The 18,484-nt window shown below is 39.0% G+C and overlaps 1 protein-coding gene across 1 annotated transcript in view; it reads left to right on the top strand.

Annotated features, from left to right (window-relative positions):
* stat6 (signal transducer and activator of transcription 6, interleukin-4 induced) overlaps window positions 1-18,484 on the top strand; it is a 34,818-nt gene that overhangs the window by 9,616 nt on the left and 6,718 nt on the right. The window contains exons 2-9 of the mRNA XM_023956571.2: window positions 4,104-4,251; window positions 5,703-5,844; window positions 6,608-6,688; window positions 7,507-7,666; window positions 8,592-8,692; window positions 12,058-12,206; window positions 12,980-13,096; window positions 13,199-13,366. Coding sequence (XP_023812339.1) covers window positions 4,118-4,251; window positions 5,703-5,844; window positions 6,608-6,688; window positions 7,507-7,666; window positions 8,592-8,692; window positions 12,058-12,206; window positions 12,980-13,096; window positions 13,199-13,366 — 1,052 coding nt within the window. The 5' untranslated portion in view covers window positions 4,104-4,117. The remainder of the gene's footprint in view (window positions 1-4,103; window positions 4,252-5,702; window positions 5,845-6,607; window positions 6,689-7,506; window positions 7,667-8,591; window positions 8,693-12,057; window positions 12,207-12,979; window positions 13,097-13,198; window positions 13,367-18,484) is intronic.

Here is an 18,484-nt window from a genome sequence, read left to right as displayed (position 1 = left end):
GAGGGGTGAGTGGGGTCTTTCTGGATGCGGGAGGCCCGTTTCCTGCATCTGGTCTTATAGATGTCAGTGGTGGACGGCAGGCTGCAGCTCACAGTCCTCTGTGCAGCTTTTGTCACTCTTTCCAGAGCTTTCCTCTCTGCTGCAGAGCAGCTGCCGTGCCAGACAGTGATGCAGGAGGTCATGACGCTCTCCACCACACACCTGTAGAAGGAGGTCAGCACTGAGATCCCCATCCCAGCACGCCTGAGCCTCCTCAGGAAATAAAGGCGCTGGTGTGCCTTCTTGACCAGGCAGGAGGTGTTGGTGCTCCAGGTGAGGTCGCTGGAGATGTGCACGCCCAGGTACCTGAAGCTGGAAACCACTTCCACCGCGTCCCCTCCGATGTGAATGGGGGGAGGGGGGCATCTGTCCTTCCTGAAATCCATGATCATCTCCTTGGTCTTCTTCCCATTGATGCAGAGGTTGTTGTCTCTGCACCAGCTCTCCAGATGTTCCACCTCCTGCCTGTAGTCGGACTCATCGTTGTTGGAGATGCGTCCAACCACAGCTGTGTCATCTGCAAACTTCACGATCAAACAGCTAGGGTGACTCGCTGTGCAGTCGTGCGTGAGCAGGGTGAACAGGAGGGGGCTCAGCACACAGCCCTGGGGGGAGCCCGTGCTGAGGGTGATCGGGGAGGAGGAGACGTTGCGGATTTTTACAGACTGTGGTCTGTCTGTCAGGAAGTCCAAGACCCAGTTGCACAGAGTGGGGTTCAGTCCTAGTGTGTGTAGTTTCTGGGTGAGGGTATGCGGGATGATGGTGTTAAAAGCTGATGTGAAGTCCACGAAGAGCAGGCGAACGTATGCGTTCTTGTTCTCTAGGTGGGTGAGGGTTGTGTGGACCACAGAGGAGATGGCGTCCTCTGTGGATCGGTTTGACCTGTATGCATATTGGTGCCGGTCCTTGGTGATATCGATGGATTCTGTGATGCGTGTCATGACCAGTTTTTCGAAACATTTCATGACTATCGGTGTCAGGGCAACCGGCCGATAGTCATTCAGACCTGTCACTGTGGATGATTTGGGTATTGGAATGATGGTGGCGGTTTTCAGGCAGGTGGGGACCACTGGGTATGTTCACTTGAATATTACTTGGTACTTACCCCTTAAGTACACTGAAACTGGGCTGTAAAAGAATGTCAGCCCTATTTCCACTCAACTACATGGTACTTTCAGTAGTAAATGCTGGGTATGTTCACGTATTACCTTCCTATACAGTGTACATAGACACTTGGTCTTCTGACCTCACCAAACGACACAATGCTAACTTGTTGGTAAGGGTAAAGTAACTGCATTGTAACAACATATTCTGGCCTGATTACTTCTTGTAACATGAGACAAATTAAAGAGAAACAAGACAGCAGTGAAAACAACAATCTTTAATTATACACTTCTGCAGCATACAAAATGTCATCACAATGAAATTTGTTTTAAGTTCTCAACAGCATTCCAAAAAACACATTATTGGCCTGAGGGTCGTGCTTTTTGTCCGTCAAAATTCCTTCAGCAGAGTTTGGTAACGGTGCCGGACTTCTTCAGGGTTTGTAACTGCAAGAAAAATCACAATACAAGGTCAAATGAACATAAAAAGCATAAAGACTTTTATAAAGTACAAAGTATATTTTACTTATTTAATCATTTCTGTAATGAGTTTGATAAATCTCTGTGAATTCTTTATTGCTTTGACTGTAATGCTTGAAACTAATCAATTATTATCCTCATTTAAACATGATAATAAACTATTCAAAACTTAACTTTTTTTAAATATTGTTCTAAACGTGAACTTGTTTTAATATATAATGTCAGGAAAATATGTAAAACAACAAGGCTAAATATTTAGTGTGTGTTTTTGTTAAGTAGGTTGGGCGAGCATAGTTGCAAATTCCCAGCGCACTTGAATGCAGCATAACTACCCCAAGGGCAAAAGGACGGTACACTGTAAGTACTGTACTGTAAAAGAAAGCGTTACCGACATTTTTTAGGGAGGAAGAAGAGTAAAATATGTTTTTATATGTGAATCAGTTATGGAGGATAATTATAAATTAAGAGTGGAAAGCAATAGTTTGCTGGCTTAACTCTTTCAAACTAGTTATACTACAAATTAATGACATTAATACATATATTTTCCTTGAATGGCCTTTGGCTATTTGCTGCTACACTCATTGACGTGCGCGCACTGGCACCATTACTATGCATTGAGTCATGTCAACAGAACATACTGTTCCTGTTTGGGACAGGCAGGAAACGACCAAAAAAATAAGGCTTGCTCCCTTATTTCTTAACAATTTTTCCAAAGAATTGCTCGAAAGCTTGGAAAATTATTGATTTTGAAAGGAGGGAGGTTGTTGAAATGTAGTAGGATGAATGGGTGATAAACTTGGCAAAGTTGAGCAACAAGGCCCTTTTCTTATTAAAAAAAGAAAAAGAAAACTCCCTCTACCACGCATCCAAATAAAACTAGGTAATCAACACCTTGTAATACTCTTTCATAGTAAAATTAATACGAAACTACCATCTTTTATTATTATTGCATTACATACAAATACAAATATATCTCCGTTACAATTAACAATTACATTCAAATCAGATGTTTTATTAGGCCTTTTAAAATAATTAGCTTGGTGTTGTCATAAAATGTGACAGGCTGTGGCTTCTCCTGGAGGCCTTCTCCACTCTGAGGCCTCCTGTGAGAGTCACAGCTGCATGAAATCCTCATTAGGTCCCTATTTTAGGTGTGGCTTTTCTGTGCTCTGTGCCTAAGCGTCTTTGTACCTGACCTGTTTTTTTTTTTTTTGTTTTGTCCTCTCGAGACATTAAACTTTGGCTATATTGTGGATCTGCGTTGTGTCCTGTCTGCTACAGGGTTTCTCTCCTGGCCATTCCTTCACAGGTGTACTGTTGAAGCTGTGTGTGCTTTTGCAGCATTGATGTGTGTAAATGTCTAATATGATGCACGTCGTAGGTGATGTTCTGCTGAAAACAGGATGGCAATTACTGTATCTGATGGTTGCTGGAGTCTGCCACGATCTTTGAGTGGGAAGGGCCTCTGGAAATCTATGAGATGGAGCACTTGCCAGAACATATACACGTCTCACATGATAATTCTCTGGAACGATTCTTTACAATCCAACCTATAAAAATAGAATAAACACTGCAATTTATAAAACAAACGATTGCAGAACCTCATAAGATGCTAGAAAAATAAGCATGGAAAACTTTTTTATTTTCTTTCAATTTTTGGTCCAATGTTGACTCACTTATCAAAACAATCCAGTTAATGAGTTTATGAAAATATTGCATCTTATGGAGTTTTATAGTAAGTTTGGGCTGTGATGAATCTGTAGAACATTTGAGGATATTTTTATAAAATGCAATTATGTGTTTTAACCAACAAACATAGGTAAATTTAATCTCTTTATATATTAATCAAACAAAATAAATGAATTAACGATTTTCCATTAACTAGTCCGTTAACTGCAATTTTATCTTTGATACAGGTGTGTAAATTACCAGTAAAGTGGTATTGCTTAGTTATTAGAGTTTAGCCTAGCTGTAAACTTGTCTAATAGACAGACTTCAGTTAAAAAGCCTTTTGTAAAAGTAATGAATATTACTCCTGCATTACAATCTTAAACAGCAAGTTTGTCAAATTTTGAGATACTAAATATGAATAAAAATATACATTGATGAACCAAACTAGCACCCACTTCAGAGTTCCCAGCTGGATTTCTCTCTATTGAAATGTGATCACTAACCTGTGAAAGGTGACTCCTCTCGATTGGATTATTTCTTGTCATAGTTTTTGTCGTTGATTGCTAAACATTGCACCCCCTTTTATGATTCATTGCATACCTGTTTGCGTCATGCGGCAAGACTCAATGCATAGCAATGGCGCACATGTGTCACGTCATATGACACGTGACGGCCAATCCAGCAATATATTTTGATGTACACCACCATGTAGTATCCCTAGGTGTGGTACTGGCTTAAATAAACATAAAATGACTGAAGCATAATTTTCTTTGTCTGCAAAACTGACAAAAGTCTGTGTTTTGTTTACAGCTCTTTACAACATCATGGCTCAGTGGGCAAAAATTGCACAAATTATACACGTCCTGCCAAGCGATACAGTCCACTCACTGTATCCGCCAAACACTTTCCCCATTGAGGCCCGGTTTTACGCTGCTGAATGGATTGAGAACCAGAGATGGTAAGACAAACATCTTTGCATGCATATTTAAACAAATGTATATGTGTGTGTATGTGTGTGTGTATTACCATATTTTTTTAATTGCCCGTTTTTAAATAAAAAATGTCAATCTAACACTAAGGTCCAATCTCATGTAGTGCACAGTGCTTTACAATGTTTTCCGAGATTTAACAAATTCATGTTTGAGGCAAAATCCAAAACCGCATGCAGAGCCTTGAACAGCCTTATGAACTAATGAACTGATGTCAACATGATTAATATAACCACACTGGCTTTAAAATCCTTGAGAGAAATCACTGTTGCTGAACACTGTTGCTGTATCAGGAAATGCAACTCGAAACTGTACTCCATGAAGAGGAAGTGACTTGTCAACAATGAGAAGAAACGTTGTGGGTTTCTTAGAGAAGGCTCATTTCACATAGACAGGAAAACAAGAAACATATAAAGCTACTGGGCTCATTTTAGAAAAGGAAAAGAAAGAAGATTTCAGGGCCAACAGCAGGAACTACAAATCCTTTATCTGCATTACATGTTCATTTCATTTTAAAAAAAAATTTGCTTTTCAACCCAATAAATGTCTGCTCAACCAATTAAGCAGATTTTGAAATTTTTTTTTATAAGATTGATCATAACTGACCCAAGACGATATAAAAAAAGGGTTTAATGTTCTTTTTATATGAAAGCAAATATAAAAAGATAGCGCTAGTCGTTTTTTTTACACTGGATAAAATACCAAAAAAAACGTTTATTTCTTGTTTTTTTAAATAAATTCTTGTCAAAAAAACAAAACACAGAATTTGTTTAATTTTTCTATTTGCATATTCGCAGTTGTATAACAATTTAAAAAAAATGACTATATTTATCAAACCAAAATTCAAAATCTCTAATTATTACCAATGTGCCGGCTTAGATTTCCCTAGTCAGTGGGGAAAAAAAGTGTACAAGATTTGCAATTTGGAGATGGTTTATTAAAAACACATCATATTGAGTTTGTTAAAAACCTTTTTGCAAAAATGCCAGCTACCATTTATTGATTCATTTACCGTAATTTAAAATTAAATGAATGTTTGGAAAGTGCTTTACGTTTCACTTTTGGGCAAGGAATTAAAAATTAACAAAAGCCAAAAACACTCAAACCCCCTTAATGTCCATATTTATGGCAAGATCAGGGGTGAATGCTCTGGAGAAAGGCTTTTAGACATCTAGAGGGTAAACATTAAAGCTACAAAGCTCTTTCAGAGTTTAGCAGTCTCACAGCTTCTGGGAAAAAGCTGTTCCCCGAACAGCTGTTCCTCCTATCCACACTTGTAAATAACTTTTGAAAAAGATGTCATTTTTTAACGTGTGGACTATTGCTTTTGAAATATAAAACCTATTTTAAGCATTCGTATTTCCAGATCTACATATGTTTAAATATGTGTGTGTTTGTGTGAACACGTGTGTGAACGCAGGGAGGACTACTCATTGACAAGGCCGGAGCTGGAGAATAATGCCCGTGAGCTTATGGACCAAACCAGGAGGGAGTTTCAGAATATTGCTCATCTACTCAATGTGGTGGAAAGGATAAAGCTGATACAGGTTGCCAGGCATATGGTACGTTTCTAGAGTTTCTAGAATTAGACACTTTTACTGTTATCCCTGTGTCAGCTTGAGGTTTGCTGTTGAATTGTACTTCCTTCCCTCAGAAACAGAACAAAAAACAAACAAACTGGGATTTCAATTATATAGAAAATGCTGCTACATATGGAGAAATGGCGGATACAAGGAGGATTTGCATAAATTCTACAACAGTAATGAGGAAAATATGGGAAAAGTTGCGGTCTTTAATCCAAACATTGAACAAACGGATTACCTGTTTGTTCATTTCTAACCAATAGCATCCTGATTTATTTAGGATTAATCAGGATGAATATTGAAAGGAAAAAAAATCTAATATTTATACACAACTGACTATAAAATGAGTGTTTGCCTTGGGTGTGGGCCGCACTGGTACAAGTACAAACGCTCCATTGTATCCCTATTTAAATGTTTGGGTGTAGGCCATGTTTTGGGACAGAATCTATGCAGATGTTTGTAAATGCCATTTTGAGTTTAACTAACTGAACACAAAGAGACAAATACAAAAAAATTACATTAAGAAGGATGAAATCAGAATGTTTGAACTCCTGTAGTATTAGCACGGTGGTCAAAAAAGTACAAAAACTACAGAGGAAACTAAATCAGACCACGAACAACGAATTAAATATTTTTGAATGTACTTCTTAAAATTCTGAATTGAACCGACCAGCTCTGAAAAAGTGAATAATGTTGTGTTAATCAGGTGATATTTAAAATATGTTGTGTTTTTCTATTTCAGGGTAACTATTCGTCCAATGCTCTCCAGTTTGTAGTACTGGTGAGGGACACACTGAGGAAAGAGAGAGAATTGATCAATTCGGTAAGCTTCTTTTAACATTTTGTTTTGTGTTTTTATGGTAAAGAAACACATGATTGTCAGGATTCCAAGCGTTTTTTACAAACAGTAAATACCCACAATCAAGTTGGCAAATCCATGTTTTGCACATATGTGTTCATACTTGATTATTTATGAGCAAAAGGTAATTTTGATTTTTTTTACTTTGGTGTTCCTGCTTGTTTAAAAAATCTAGGAATATATTTTTTCCTGGCTTGGCTTTCTAAAAGTATAAAGAGAGTATCATTTTTTTAATCTGCAAATTTAAAATCTCTTAAACTGAATATTCACAGGGGGGGGGGGGGGGGGGTTGACAGCAATAAATGCTTTATCTGTTTGCATTTTTGGGATTTGAAAAAAAAAAATTGGGCTTGAATGACAATCTGTTCTTACAATGAGCTTTTTTCCCCTATGGGGCCATAAGTTAAGGGTCCATTCACTCAGCGCTGTCACTGTGACCCTGCCCACATTTATAAGTACTGCAACTTTTCTGCGTCAGCCTTCCTAAACAGGTGATTTAAATGCAAACAGGAATTTGCTTCATTTCTGCGTTTCGATTCTGCTTATGATTTCATGCATTATATATCTTTCTGTTATTAATAAAAAGTAAGAAATGCTTTAGTTGTTAAAATGCTCCGCCCAACACTTTTATTGCTATGCTACAAACGAAATAGTCATGTTTACATTGATGTCTGCCTTTCACACACTTTCTTGAAAGAAAAAAGAAACTTGAAGTGGAAAAACAAGACTAACCAGCATGATGATGTTTATAAAACTAATTTATTTCTGCTATATGTTTTTAGGCAGATCCTTCAAATTTCACCTTTCAAGTTCAGACCTACAACAATAAAGACATTACATTCCTGGAACACAAGGTGTCCGAGCTCATGAACCTCAGACAGGCAACACATCAGCATCAAGAGGAGCTCAACTGGGAGAGACAAAACCTCGAAACCATAGAAAGTAAATCTACTCCATTTCTTGTTTCAAACTTGGTTGTTTTTTAAATAATTTGCATTTAATGATGCACAGAATATTCTCCAAAAGTAAAGGATCTGGACAGCAGGCTGGCCAATTCAGTTCCCTGACTCTAAAAGGGAGACACCAATGTTACTTGGCCTTGTTCCAAAAGACTCTGTTTGAAAAAGGAGCATGCGCGTGATAAAGTTAGGATATTCAATGTGTATTTTGTAGCATTTTGGTGCATTTATGCACCAGCAAATTGTTTTTAAAAAATCGTACAGCGTGATTTCTGAATGTTTCTTCAGATTCTGTCTCTCACTGTGGAAATGCCCTATGAGGAAAATTTTAGACCCCTCCATGTTTTCTAAGTGGGAGAACTTGCTAAATCACAGGGTGATCAAATACTTATTGACCTCACTGTATATAAATGTACACAGAAAGACATAAACACATGGAAACACACATTCTCCTGTAAAAACACTCATTGGGTTGCTTTTAAATCTTAATCCAAACGCTCCCAAATGCACCCCCACACGATTCAAATTTATATTTATAAATATTTACAGATATATTACAGTTTATTGATGATATGTACATATCTATCAATAATCATATTTCTATATTTGTTATTTAACTCCTTTATGTTTGGACATTGCTTATTTTGTTTACAGAGGTTTCTGGAAGTTTCACTGGACTAATTGTTCATGGTATTTATTAGTAATTAGTAAACTTAAAAAAAATCCTTTTAAAAATACCTCTCACCCTTGTGCAACAAACCAAAGAAAAATGTTGTTTTTTTTATTCCCCCCCCCCCCCCCCCCAAAAGAAACCTTTACAAAAATGCCAGAAGTTTTCTTTTTGATTTCAGGAAATGCAACATTAAACGCTAACTAACATGCAACAATCTTTCTGTTTTCTTTAACAGAAAAGATTCGAGAGAAAGGAGACCCGGAGGACATCAAGAAGTCGGTGATAGTCAAACAGCACATCATGAAGCTGGAGTATGACATAGATCAATTGATAACAGTGAGCATCTGTCTACCACTATTTATTCAGATTTCTGAAAAAATAAGAGAATTTTTTCACAACAAATTTAAAAAAACAGCAGTTTTAGCTGTGTGGAACAGGTGTGGCTTTTATGCTACTCATAAATCCTTTAAAAATTGTCTCAAAAGTGTTCTACTGCTGTAGCTACAGCTGCCCAGGGGCAAACTGACAGTGGCGAGACCGTAGCGTCTAAGGCCGCTCTGACCATCACCATGACATTCATACACATTCACACACCAGTGGAGCCACACTGGAGGCAGGGAGGGTGAAGTGTCTTGCCCGAGGACACAACAGTTGACTGGGGGGGGGAGTGGGATCAATCCGCTGATCCTTCAATAATTGGCTGACCTGCTCAACCACGTGAGCCACTGCCACCCTAAGCATGTCTCCATGTCGGGGTTCATGACATCATTCCATTTTTTTGGTTGTTTTTTTAAGGAGGTACCACCATGTCCTTGTATCCCAGTTTGACGACTTGCTGTCCCGCATTAACCCAAGGAAAGAAAAAATAAAAACAAGAGAAACAAAGTTTAGGAGGAGAACAATCAGATTCTCCTCCATGTTTGTTTTGGACAGCACTTCTTTGGTTTTGCTGTCAGTAAATACTGATACACATGCCTACAGTCCCCTTTAGTGGTTGTTAGTGGGAAAAACTGCTAAAGAGCAATAACAAATATTTGAGCCTATTTGTGTTTTTATAAAAAATCACATATAGGCCGCATTTACACTGCAGGGGCCTCATTTATAAACGTTGCGTACGCACAAAAGAAGGCGTACGCCACTCTACGCAATAGTTGAGATTAATAAAAAGCAAACTTGACGGGAAAATGTGCGGTCCTTCACGCAAGCTCTGACCCAGGCGTACGCACAAAAACGGGTGAAATGAGAAACGGCGACACCGTCGGCAGATGGAACAAACACGTGAAAGTGAAAATGACAATACTGCCTCTCATAAATAACATGAAGACTTCACAAAGCAAGTCTTACAATTAACAGCCTACATGAACACCCGTTTGATCGATCAGCAGTGAAACAAACAAAAAAATTCAAACGAAAATTACAACATAAATTCAAATGAACACTTATTTGCAAAAAGAAAAGTGAAATATGTTCTGCAATATTGGCATTTTGTGCAATTCATCCTCATAAATAATATAGTTAACAGAACGAAATAATGTACAAAACTGATATTCCCGTCAATGTGTCCGTCTGGCGGAGCAGATATAGGTGCAATCAGACAGACAGATGAATAGATAGAGAGAGATGCATTAATTGTCCACTAGGGAAAGTTGTTTACATAGTAAAACATGTCTTCATAAGCTACAGAATTATGGTATTCATGCATATGCCTTTAGTTTGTTTTATTTTTGATAAAACAATGTATGGCGTGAGTCTCAACCATTCAGAAAACAACAAGAAATTACATTTGCGCTGAACAATTTCCCATTTCCACGTCGATTATTACCTTTAATTGCATCTGACAAGCTACATCTGTAGCTTGTCAGATGCAATTAAATGGATGGAAATAAAATGCCCCATCACAATGCGTAATGACGCACAATGGCTGATCTTGCGCTCTTAGAAGATGTGTCAAATGGAAGGATTCGGAGTGAACGCATCTTTAGACAGCAAGAAGACGTGCTGGCAAACGAGGACGACTGGCTTATGAGCCGGTTCCGACTTCCTCGAGCCGTCCTGTTGGACCTCTGCAGGCTTTTGGGGGTGTGTCACCCGGTGCATCTGGCGCGTCGGCGTCCCCCTGCGCCTCAGTCACCACTCCACTAAGGGATTCCCCAATTCTTGCCGCTTGTCTCTCATCAAGAGGGGTCAGCTCCGGTGTCCCCCCCGTGGCAGACACACTCTGGCGATGCAGCGCCAGACGTTTTTTTGCCTCGACTTTGATGTCCGACCATTTCTTTTTTATTTAACCACGGTCCGAGGTTGTGAGGCTACAGCATTTACGGCATCTGCCACCGTTTGCCACTCACGTGCCTTTTTGCCATTAGTAATGCCCACACTGTGCCCTCCAAACAACACTTTTCTCCTCTTTTCCACCTCGCCAACGATAAATTCTACTTCACATTGAGTGAAGTAACGTTTTTTTCATTTCTTCTCTGTGTTTGCCATGGTTTCGCAATCAATGAATATTCATTTGTGGGCGTTTCACGGACTATTTATGGGCAACTATGGGCGTTTCATGAAGCCGCAAAAGCTGCGCTGCATTTAGAATTGGTTGTGATTTATTAAGGGAAATATGCGTAGGATGTGCGTGCGCACGGTTTTATAAATCCGAATATTTCTGTGCGTACGCACGTCCTATGTTTCATCCGTACGCCACTTTTGACGCAAATCCTACGCAAAGTTTTATAAATGAGGCCCCAGGTCTTGATGCCCAAATCCGATTTTCTGACTACATCCGATTTTTTTGATGACCCGCTTACACCATCTTTTAAAAGTGACCCGTATCCGATTTTTGCATTCACACTATACAATGCTGAAACTATCAAACGTAGACGTTCTGAGGACTACGTAACCGTAACGTAGCAGCATTTCCGCCTTCCGCGGACCTGAGCCCTGACCGCACAGATTTAAAAAATTATGTGCGAGAAGGCCCTTAATAACAATAATAATTGTAATAAAAGCACATTTTGAAGATGCGTGTTGGTCCAAACTGCAAACGTTTAGCATGGTGAAACCCTCCCCTTTTGTTCTGTTTTTTTTTTTGTGTGTGACTGCGGTTGTCATGGAGGCAACGCAGCGACGAAAGGAGGTGTTGCCTTGGGCGCTCCTGGATGAGGCTGGACGGGGATGCGCAGGAGAGGAAAAAGAACGGATAGTCAGCTTATCCTTATGTGCTCTCTCGCTTACATGGCACACACAAATGCACGTATCCGATTCATATCCGATTTATTTCCACATATGAATGAGGCCTGTATCCGATCTGAGAAAATCGGAATCCACGCGCTTTTGTCCTGCTTACACGTTCACCGGTCATATCCGATCTGTGCCACATGAGAGGAAAAAATCGGAATTGGGTCACTTGAACCATGCAGTGTAAATGCGGCCATAGGGCTCTCCTGAGTATAAGTCGCACCCTTGTCCAATCTATGCAAAAAACTACAACTTATATTACGAAAAATACGGTAAATACTAAATCTTAATCAGAAAGGCACTACTTGTATTAAAATGCATGCATATTTTTTTAAATAGAATAATTGCATTGTAGTATACTTTTCCTTTTATTCTTTTTATGATCTGGAATTATACATAACTATTCTTATCCAGTAAATTCTTCTGTCGTTTCTACTAATGTGTGTAATGTGTCTTGATGCTTGTCATTGCAGAGACGTGCCAGGTGCCTGGATTCATGTGTGTCTGATCTACAAAATTGCCAAAGGGACTATTTAGGAAGCTTACAGGAGTGGAAGTATTCACAGCACAAGGCAGTGATAGGATTTCCCTTTGATTCTAACCTGCTTCCCCTACAGATGTGGTGAGATGTACCTCTTACTGCTGTTTTACTGTTTTCACATAGTTAATTGTTATTTTATTCAATGCAAGTAATTTTCTTTGCTTAAGATTCCTTGCTTATGTTCTCCTAAAGTTTAGTTTATAAAGATAAAGATACATCTTAATTGTCACTGCACAGTGAAACTTTGTACAAAGTATGACATTGAGAATCTGTCCCATATCAGTGCATTTACAGAAAAGAAAAAGAAGTAACTAAAAATTCATCTAAAAAAACAAATTGTTACAAATGACCGGGTGTTAGTGTTTTGCGTCAATTAACTAACTGTCCCTTAGTCTGTCCGTGCTCGCAGCACTCTGAATCAGACCCGGTGTCCTGGGTGTGTCCAATCCCTCAAGAGGCTGCATGCCCTCTTTAGACGGCGGGTGTTGTAGAGGTCCTTCAGGGAGGGAAGGGATTTTTCGGGCGGTGTTAATGACCCTCTGCAGTGCCTTTTTGTGTGCTGTGGTGCAGCTGGAGAACCACCCGGAGATGCAATATGTCAGCTCACTTTCAATGGAGCAGCGATAGAAGACAGTCAGCAGCTCCCGATGGGTCTTCCTGAGAATCCTCAGAAAGTGGAGACACTGTTAGACAGTTTAAACAGTTGTTTTAACAACACTCAAGTATTCATTATTCAAACTACTAATCTGTACTTATTACTTTTTTGCTTTTTTCAAATAGTGTCAGCGTAGTAACATTTGATAGATTCTAATTGTCGTATTCTGTACGTCTTTTTGCTTTTTACTCTTAATTAGGTCTGAGCAGCTACTCGGGATTAATGAGAGACTGAGACAAGAGTATATGCTGGTTGGAACACCAATTCCAGCCTGCAAGTTACAGCTGGAAACTCTTCTGCATTCTCTGATTGACAGGTAATATAGACTCACGCTCACTGAAAACTTAAAATAAAAGTTTCCACACTCATGACTCTGCCTTTTGGAGAAAGTCTTTTCTCATCAATGAAACTCTGTCAGCTCTCTGGTTGTGGAAAAACAACCTCCTCAGGTCATTAAGACTCAGTCCAAATTCTCCACCACTGTGAGATGTCTGTTGGGGGAGAAGGTGATGCCCGGAAAGCCTGTTGTGATAAAAGCGCAAATTGTCAATGAGCTACAAGCCAAAAATCTGGGAAATTTACACAGGTAAGGCAGAACATGAATTTTTCTGATTTATGGCTTTTAATAATTATTATCGTTTGAACACAGAGATTAATTATTGTGGTTAGCTTGCAAATGAAGACACGTAAATCCATCTTAAAAAAAATCCTTTGATGAACAAAAAATACTTCACAGATACTAACTATTATTTATTTTGTTAACCTTTTATTGTAAAAAAGTCAACAATTACAGTCCCACTCCAATAATTTTTGATCTATTGAAAAAGCATTCCCAGTTGTCTTTTAGTTAGGATTTAGGCAAAGTTAAAATTAAAGATGTTGTTTAACAGGACATAAGTTCTGCAGAGTTGCAGTGGTTCAGTAAAAACTCACATGTGAGTTGTGGCCGGTGTGGGTACCGGATGTTCTCGGGTTGCCGGATGTTCTCGGGGTCCTTCGGGGTCCTTCCAATGAGTTATTTCACTAGAGGAGACATCACGTGGTTCCTCATGGGAGGAGAGCACCGCCATCTTGGTGAGGTCAAGTTTTGAAGACCAAACCACTTTTTATAACATTTAATAAAGAGCTCTGTTTTTACTTTCAATCACTTCATTATATGAAAAAGAAGAATGGCTTGAAATTGCTTAGTTTTGTTCCGAATTACAAACTTCAAGAGTACCCCTAACTTAACTAGTATTAGACTATTTAGATTTTTTCTATGTTCCTTTATTTTATTTTACTTATGTTTTTATTTATTTGTGTGTTATGTTCATAGTTTCTTTTTTCCCCCTCTATTCTTTATTTTCTATGTTAATATGTTATGTTTGGCAATGGTGACTGATCTTCGAAGCAATATTCATTACATTGTTATTGTTCGTTGTTAACGTTAATGTCATTGTTAATGTATGATACCGCAATTGTCAATAAAGTTTAAAAAAAACTTAGCGACGTTAACTCATTGGTCGTGGCTATGAGGTTCCATTTGTGCCAAAAATCTGTTTTTGTGTCCACTGTCTATGTCTTTGGTCGTCTCACTTTGTCGTCAGGACTTAGCAACTGTTGCTACTGTCGATAGCTACTGTCGATAGCTACTGTCGATAGCTATTGTCGTTAGCTACTGTCGTTAGCTAGGGTGTTTGCTGCTGTCGTTAGCTACGACGTTTCCCCGTGTTTTGTCGTTAGATGTTCTCGTTTTTCAAATTTTGCCAAAGTCGTCAGAAAAGTCCTTTGTAAGGCCGGTAAATTTTTTCCTGTGCTACCACGGAACGAAAAAGAAATGTTTATCAAAGCAGACGTCAGGGTTAACCATGACAACACGTTTTTAAGATGAACTTTATTTTGATATTCCCTCAAACGCGTATTGCCAGAAAGGGGGGGGGGGGGGGGGGGGGGGGCTTGCATACAACGCTTGAAACGAAAACAAAGTGGCGCATTACCGCCACCACCTGATCTGGAGGCGAACTACTTCTATTTAACGCGGAGAATGACACATAATAAATATGAACATTTTACCAAGACTATTTATGAATGTGCTGTGTTCTGATCATGAAAAACGTGGTTGATTTATTAATAATAAAATTACAAACACATTGGTGTTGATTTAATGTATTTGTTCAGAAATAAACCCTCAAGTCATTAGTCCATGGCAATATTTATTTTTTTGCCGCTGAACGATTTACGGGGGCCTTGCAAGGAGGCCTTTAAAATATCTTTGATGAGTTACCTTCTCAAATTTTAGTGGGTCGAGTCACTAATTATGAATATAACAGTCGAAAACTGACTGGTTTTTGAGCTTTTCTTTTTAATCTATTTATGTGACCATGAGATGGCGCACTCGGGACCACATAAGGCTCTTATTAGCCCGTCTGATCCTCGTTTATCCATCAGATTTGTAACAACATATTTTATAAAGATCAGTCATTTTTCAAAATAATTTGAAATAATAGTTTCATCACAAGATTAAATTAAAGCCATACTCTAAATAACTTTAAACGGGAACGTGAAACCGTTGTACGCTGCACCCCCCCCCCCCCTTTCTGGCAGTGCGCGTTTGCAGGATTGTCAATAAAGTTTTTTTTTTTTTTAAAGTGTTTTGTTCCGTGATAATACGGGAAACAATTTATCGACCGTACAAAAGACTTCTCTGACGACCTTTGCAAAATTTGAAATACAGCAAGATCTAAGGACACGACATGGTGAAAGAACGTAGCAAACGACACTAGCAACGGTTGCTAAGGATCTTCCTGACGACACGTGAAACGACGTAGCTAACGACACTAGCAACGGTTGCTAAGGATCTTCCTGACGACATGGCGAGACGACGTAGCAAACGACACTAGCAACGGTTGCTAAGGATCTTCCTGACGCCGTAGTTAGACGACATGGGATAAGGACAATGACAAAGATAAAGTTTAAGGATAAAGCAAGCATATACATCACAAAGTTAATACAAAGTAATAATCAAAGAATCATGGGCATGCAGAAGATATTGCTTAGTAATACATAGACATAAACCAATGTAAAATGAACTCGTTCAATAGACATAGACAATGAGCCCAAAGCATAGACAGTGGACGCAAAAACACGATCAGTGGACATAGACAATGGACCAAAGACATAACAGTAGACGCAAAAACACATTTTGATATTTTTGGCACAAATGGAACCTCATACGTGGCAACTTACAGCCAATCAAATAGTGTGACGTCATCATTTATGAGGTTCCATTTGTGCCAAAAATATCAAAATGTGTTTTTGCGTCTACTGTTATGTCTTTGGACCATTGTCTATGTCTACTGATCGTGTTTTTGCGTCCACTGTCTATGCTTTGGGCTCATTGTCTATGTCTATTGAACGACTAAGCAATATCTTCTGCATGCCCATGATTCTTTGATTATTACTTTGTATTAACTTTGTGATGTATATGCTTGCTTTATCCTTAAACTTTATCTTTGTCATTGTCCTTATCCCATGTCGTCTAACTACGGCGTCAGGAAGATCCTTAGCAACCGTTGCTAGTGTCGTTTGCTACGTCGTCTCACCATGTCGTCAGGAAGATCCTTAGCAACCGTTGCTAGTGTCGTTAGCTACGTCGTTTCACGTGTCGTCAGGAAGATCCTTAGCAACCGTTGCTAGTGTCGTCTGCTACGTCGTTTCACGTGTCGTCAGGAAGATCCTTAGCAACCGTTGCTAGTGTCGTTTGCTACGTTCTTTCACCATGTCGTGTCCTTAGATCTTGCTGTATTTCAAATTTTGCAAAAGTCGTCAGAGAAGTCTTTTGTACGGTCGATAAATTGTTTCCCGTATTATCACGGAACAAAACACTTAAAAAAAAAAAAACCTTTATTGACAATCCTGCAAACGCGCACTGCCAGAAAGGGGGGGGGGGGGGGGTGCAGCGTACAACGGTTTCACGTTCCCGTTTAAAGTTATTTAGAGTATGGCTTTAATTTAATCTTGTGATGAAACTATTATTTCAAATTATTTTGAAAAATGACTGATCTTTATAAAATATGTTGTTACAAATCTGATGGATAAACGAGGATCAGACGGGCTAATAAGAGCCTTATGTGGTCCCGAGTGCGCCATCTCATGGTCACATAAATAGATTAAAAAGAAAAGCTCAAAAACCAAACAGTTTTCGACTGTTATATTCATAATTAGTGACTCGACCCACTAAAATTTGAGAAGGTAACTCATCAAAGACATTTTAAAGGCCTCCTTGCAAGGCCCCCGTAAATCGTTCAGCGGCAAAAAAATAAATATTGCCATGGACTAATGACTTGAGGGTTTATTTCTGAACAAATACATTAAATCAACACCAATGTGTTTGTAATTTTATTATTAATAAATCAACCACGTTTTTCATGATCAGAACACAGCACATTCATAAATAGTCTTGGTAAAATTTTCATATTTATTATGTGTCATTCTCCGCGTTAAATAGAAGTAGTTCGCCTCCAGATCAGGTGGTGTGGTAATGCGCCACTTTGTTTTCGTTTCAAGCGTTGTATGCATGCCCCCCCCCCCCCTTTCTGGCAATACGCGTTTGAGGGAATATCAAAATAAAGTTCATCTTAAAAACGTGTTGTCATGGTTAACCCTGACGTCTGCTTTGATAAACATTTCTTTTTCGTTCCGTGGTAGTACAGGAAAAAATTTACCGGCCTTACAAAGGACTTTTCTGACGACTTTGGCAAAATTTGAAAAACGAGAACATCTCACGACAAAACACGGGGAAACGTCGTAGCTAACGACAGTAGCAAACACCGTAGCTAACGACAGTAGCTAACGACAATAGCTATCGACAGTAGCTAACGACAGTAGCAACGGTTGCTAAGTCCTGACGACAAAGTGAGACGACCAAAGACATAGACAGTGGACACAAAAACAGATTTTTGGCACAAATGGAACCTCATAATCATTGGTCGAAGGACCCCGAAGGACCCCGAGAATATCCGGCAACCCGAGAACATCTGGTACCCACACCGGGACTGTTGGCGCAGAGTAAGCCTCTGCTTATTTCCCATAATCCCTTTGTTCATGCTCTCTCCCGCTAACATACAGCCCCTCACAACCCCAAGCTAACTATAGCGGTGCAACACAAATGAAGAGCAGTACTGAAGCTATCCAGGCGTACAGTTTTGAGCCAGATGCTAGCTCTGATGAGGAAAACAAAGAAGTTAATGGATCTATTTGTCTACAAGCGGCTATTTCAGAATGGAGCGGAGCAGGGAGAGTTTGGCCTTCCCATTGCAATTTCTATATCACAGCAATTTTAAGTTTAACTTTCTTTTTTGTTTGTCCTACATCATGAGAAAATTGCCACTAAAACATGTTAGCATGTTAACACCTAAAACACAATTTTCTTTAAGGACACCAAATGCTGTTTTCATGAATATTTTGACATGCTCTTATTAATGTAAATAAGTCACTGACATGTTTGCTTGTCTGTCTGAACAGGATTCTTCTTTAGGGCTTTAATTGTTAATGCCAACAAATTTATGTTATTATGAACCTGACTTTCAGAAAGTCAGGAGATCACCGACTAAATACCATTTTATCCAAGCTATGTCTATTCTTTGATCTGGACTTCTCTAGAGTTTGCTGTTAAAGCCTTTTTTTAATGGTTCTTTATGGCTTGTATTCCTATGAACATTCAGAA

The sequence above is a fragment of the Oryzias latipes genome, chromosome 7, assembly GCF_053564925.1.
Source record: "Oryzias latipes strain Hd-rR chromosome 7, Olatipes_Hd-rR_3.1".
Taxonomy (NCBI): Eukaryota; Metazoa; Chordata; class Actinopteri; order Beloniformes; family Adrianichthyidae; genus Oryzias; species Oryzias latipes.
The sequence above is the reverse complement of the archived record's forward strand: the minus strand, read 5'-3'. Positions and strand labels throughout refer to the sequence as shown.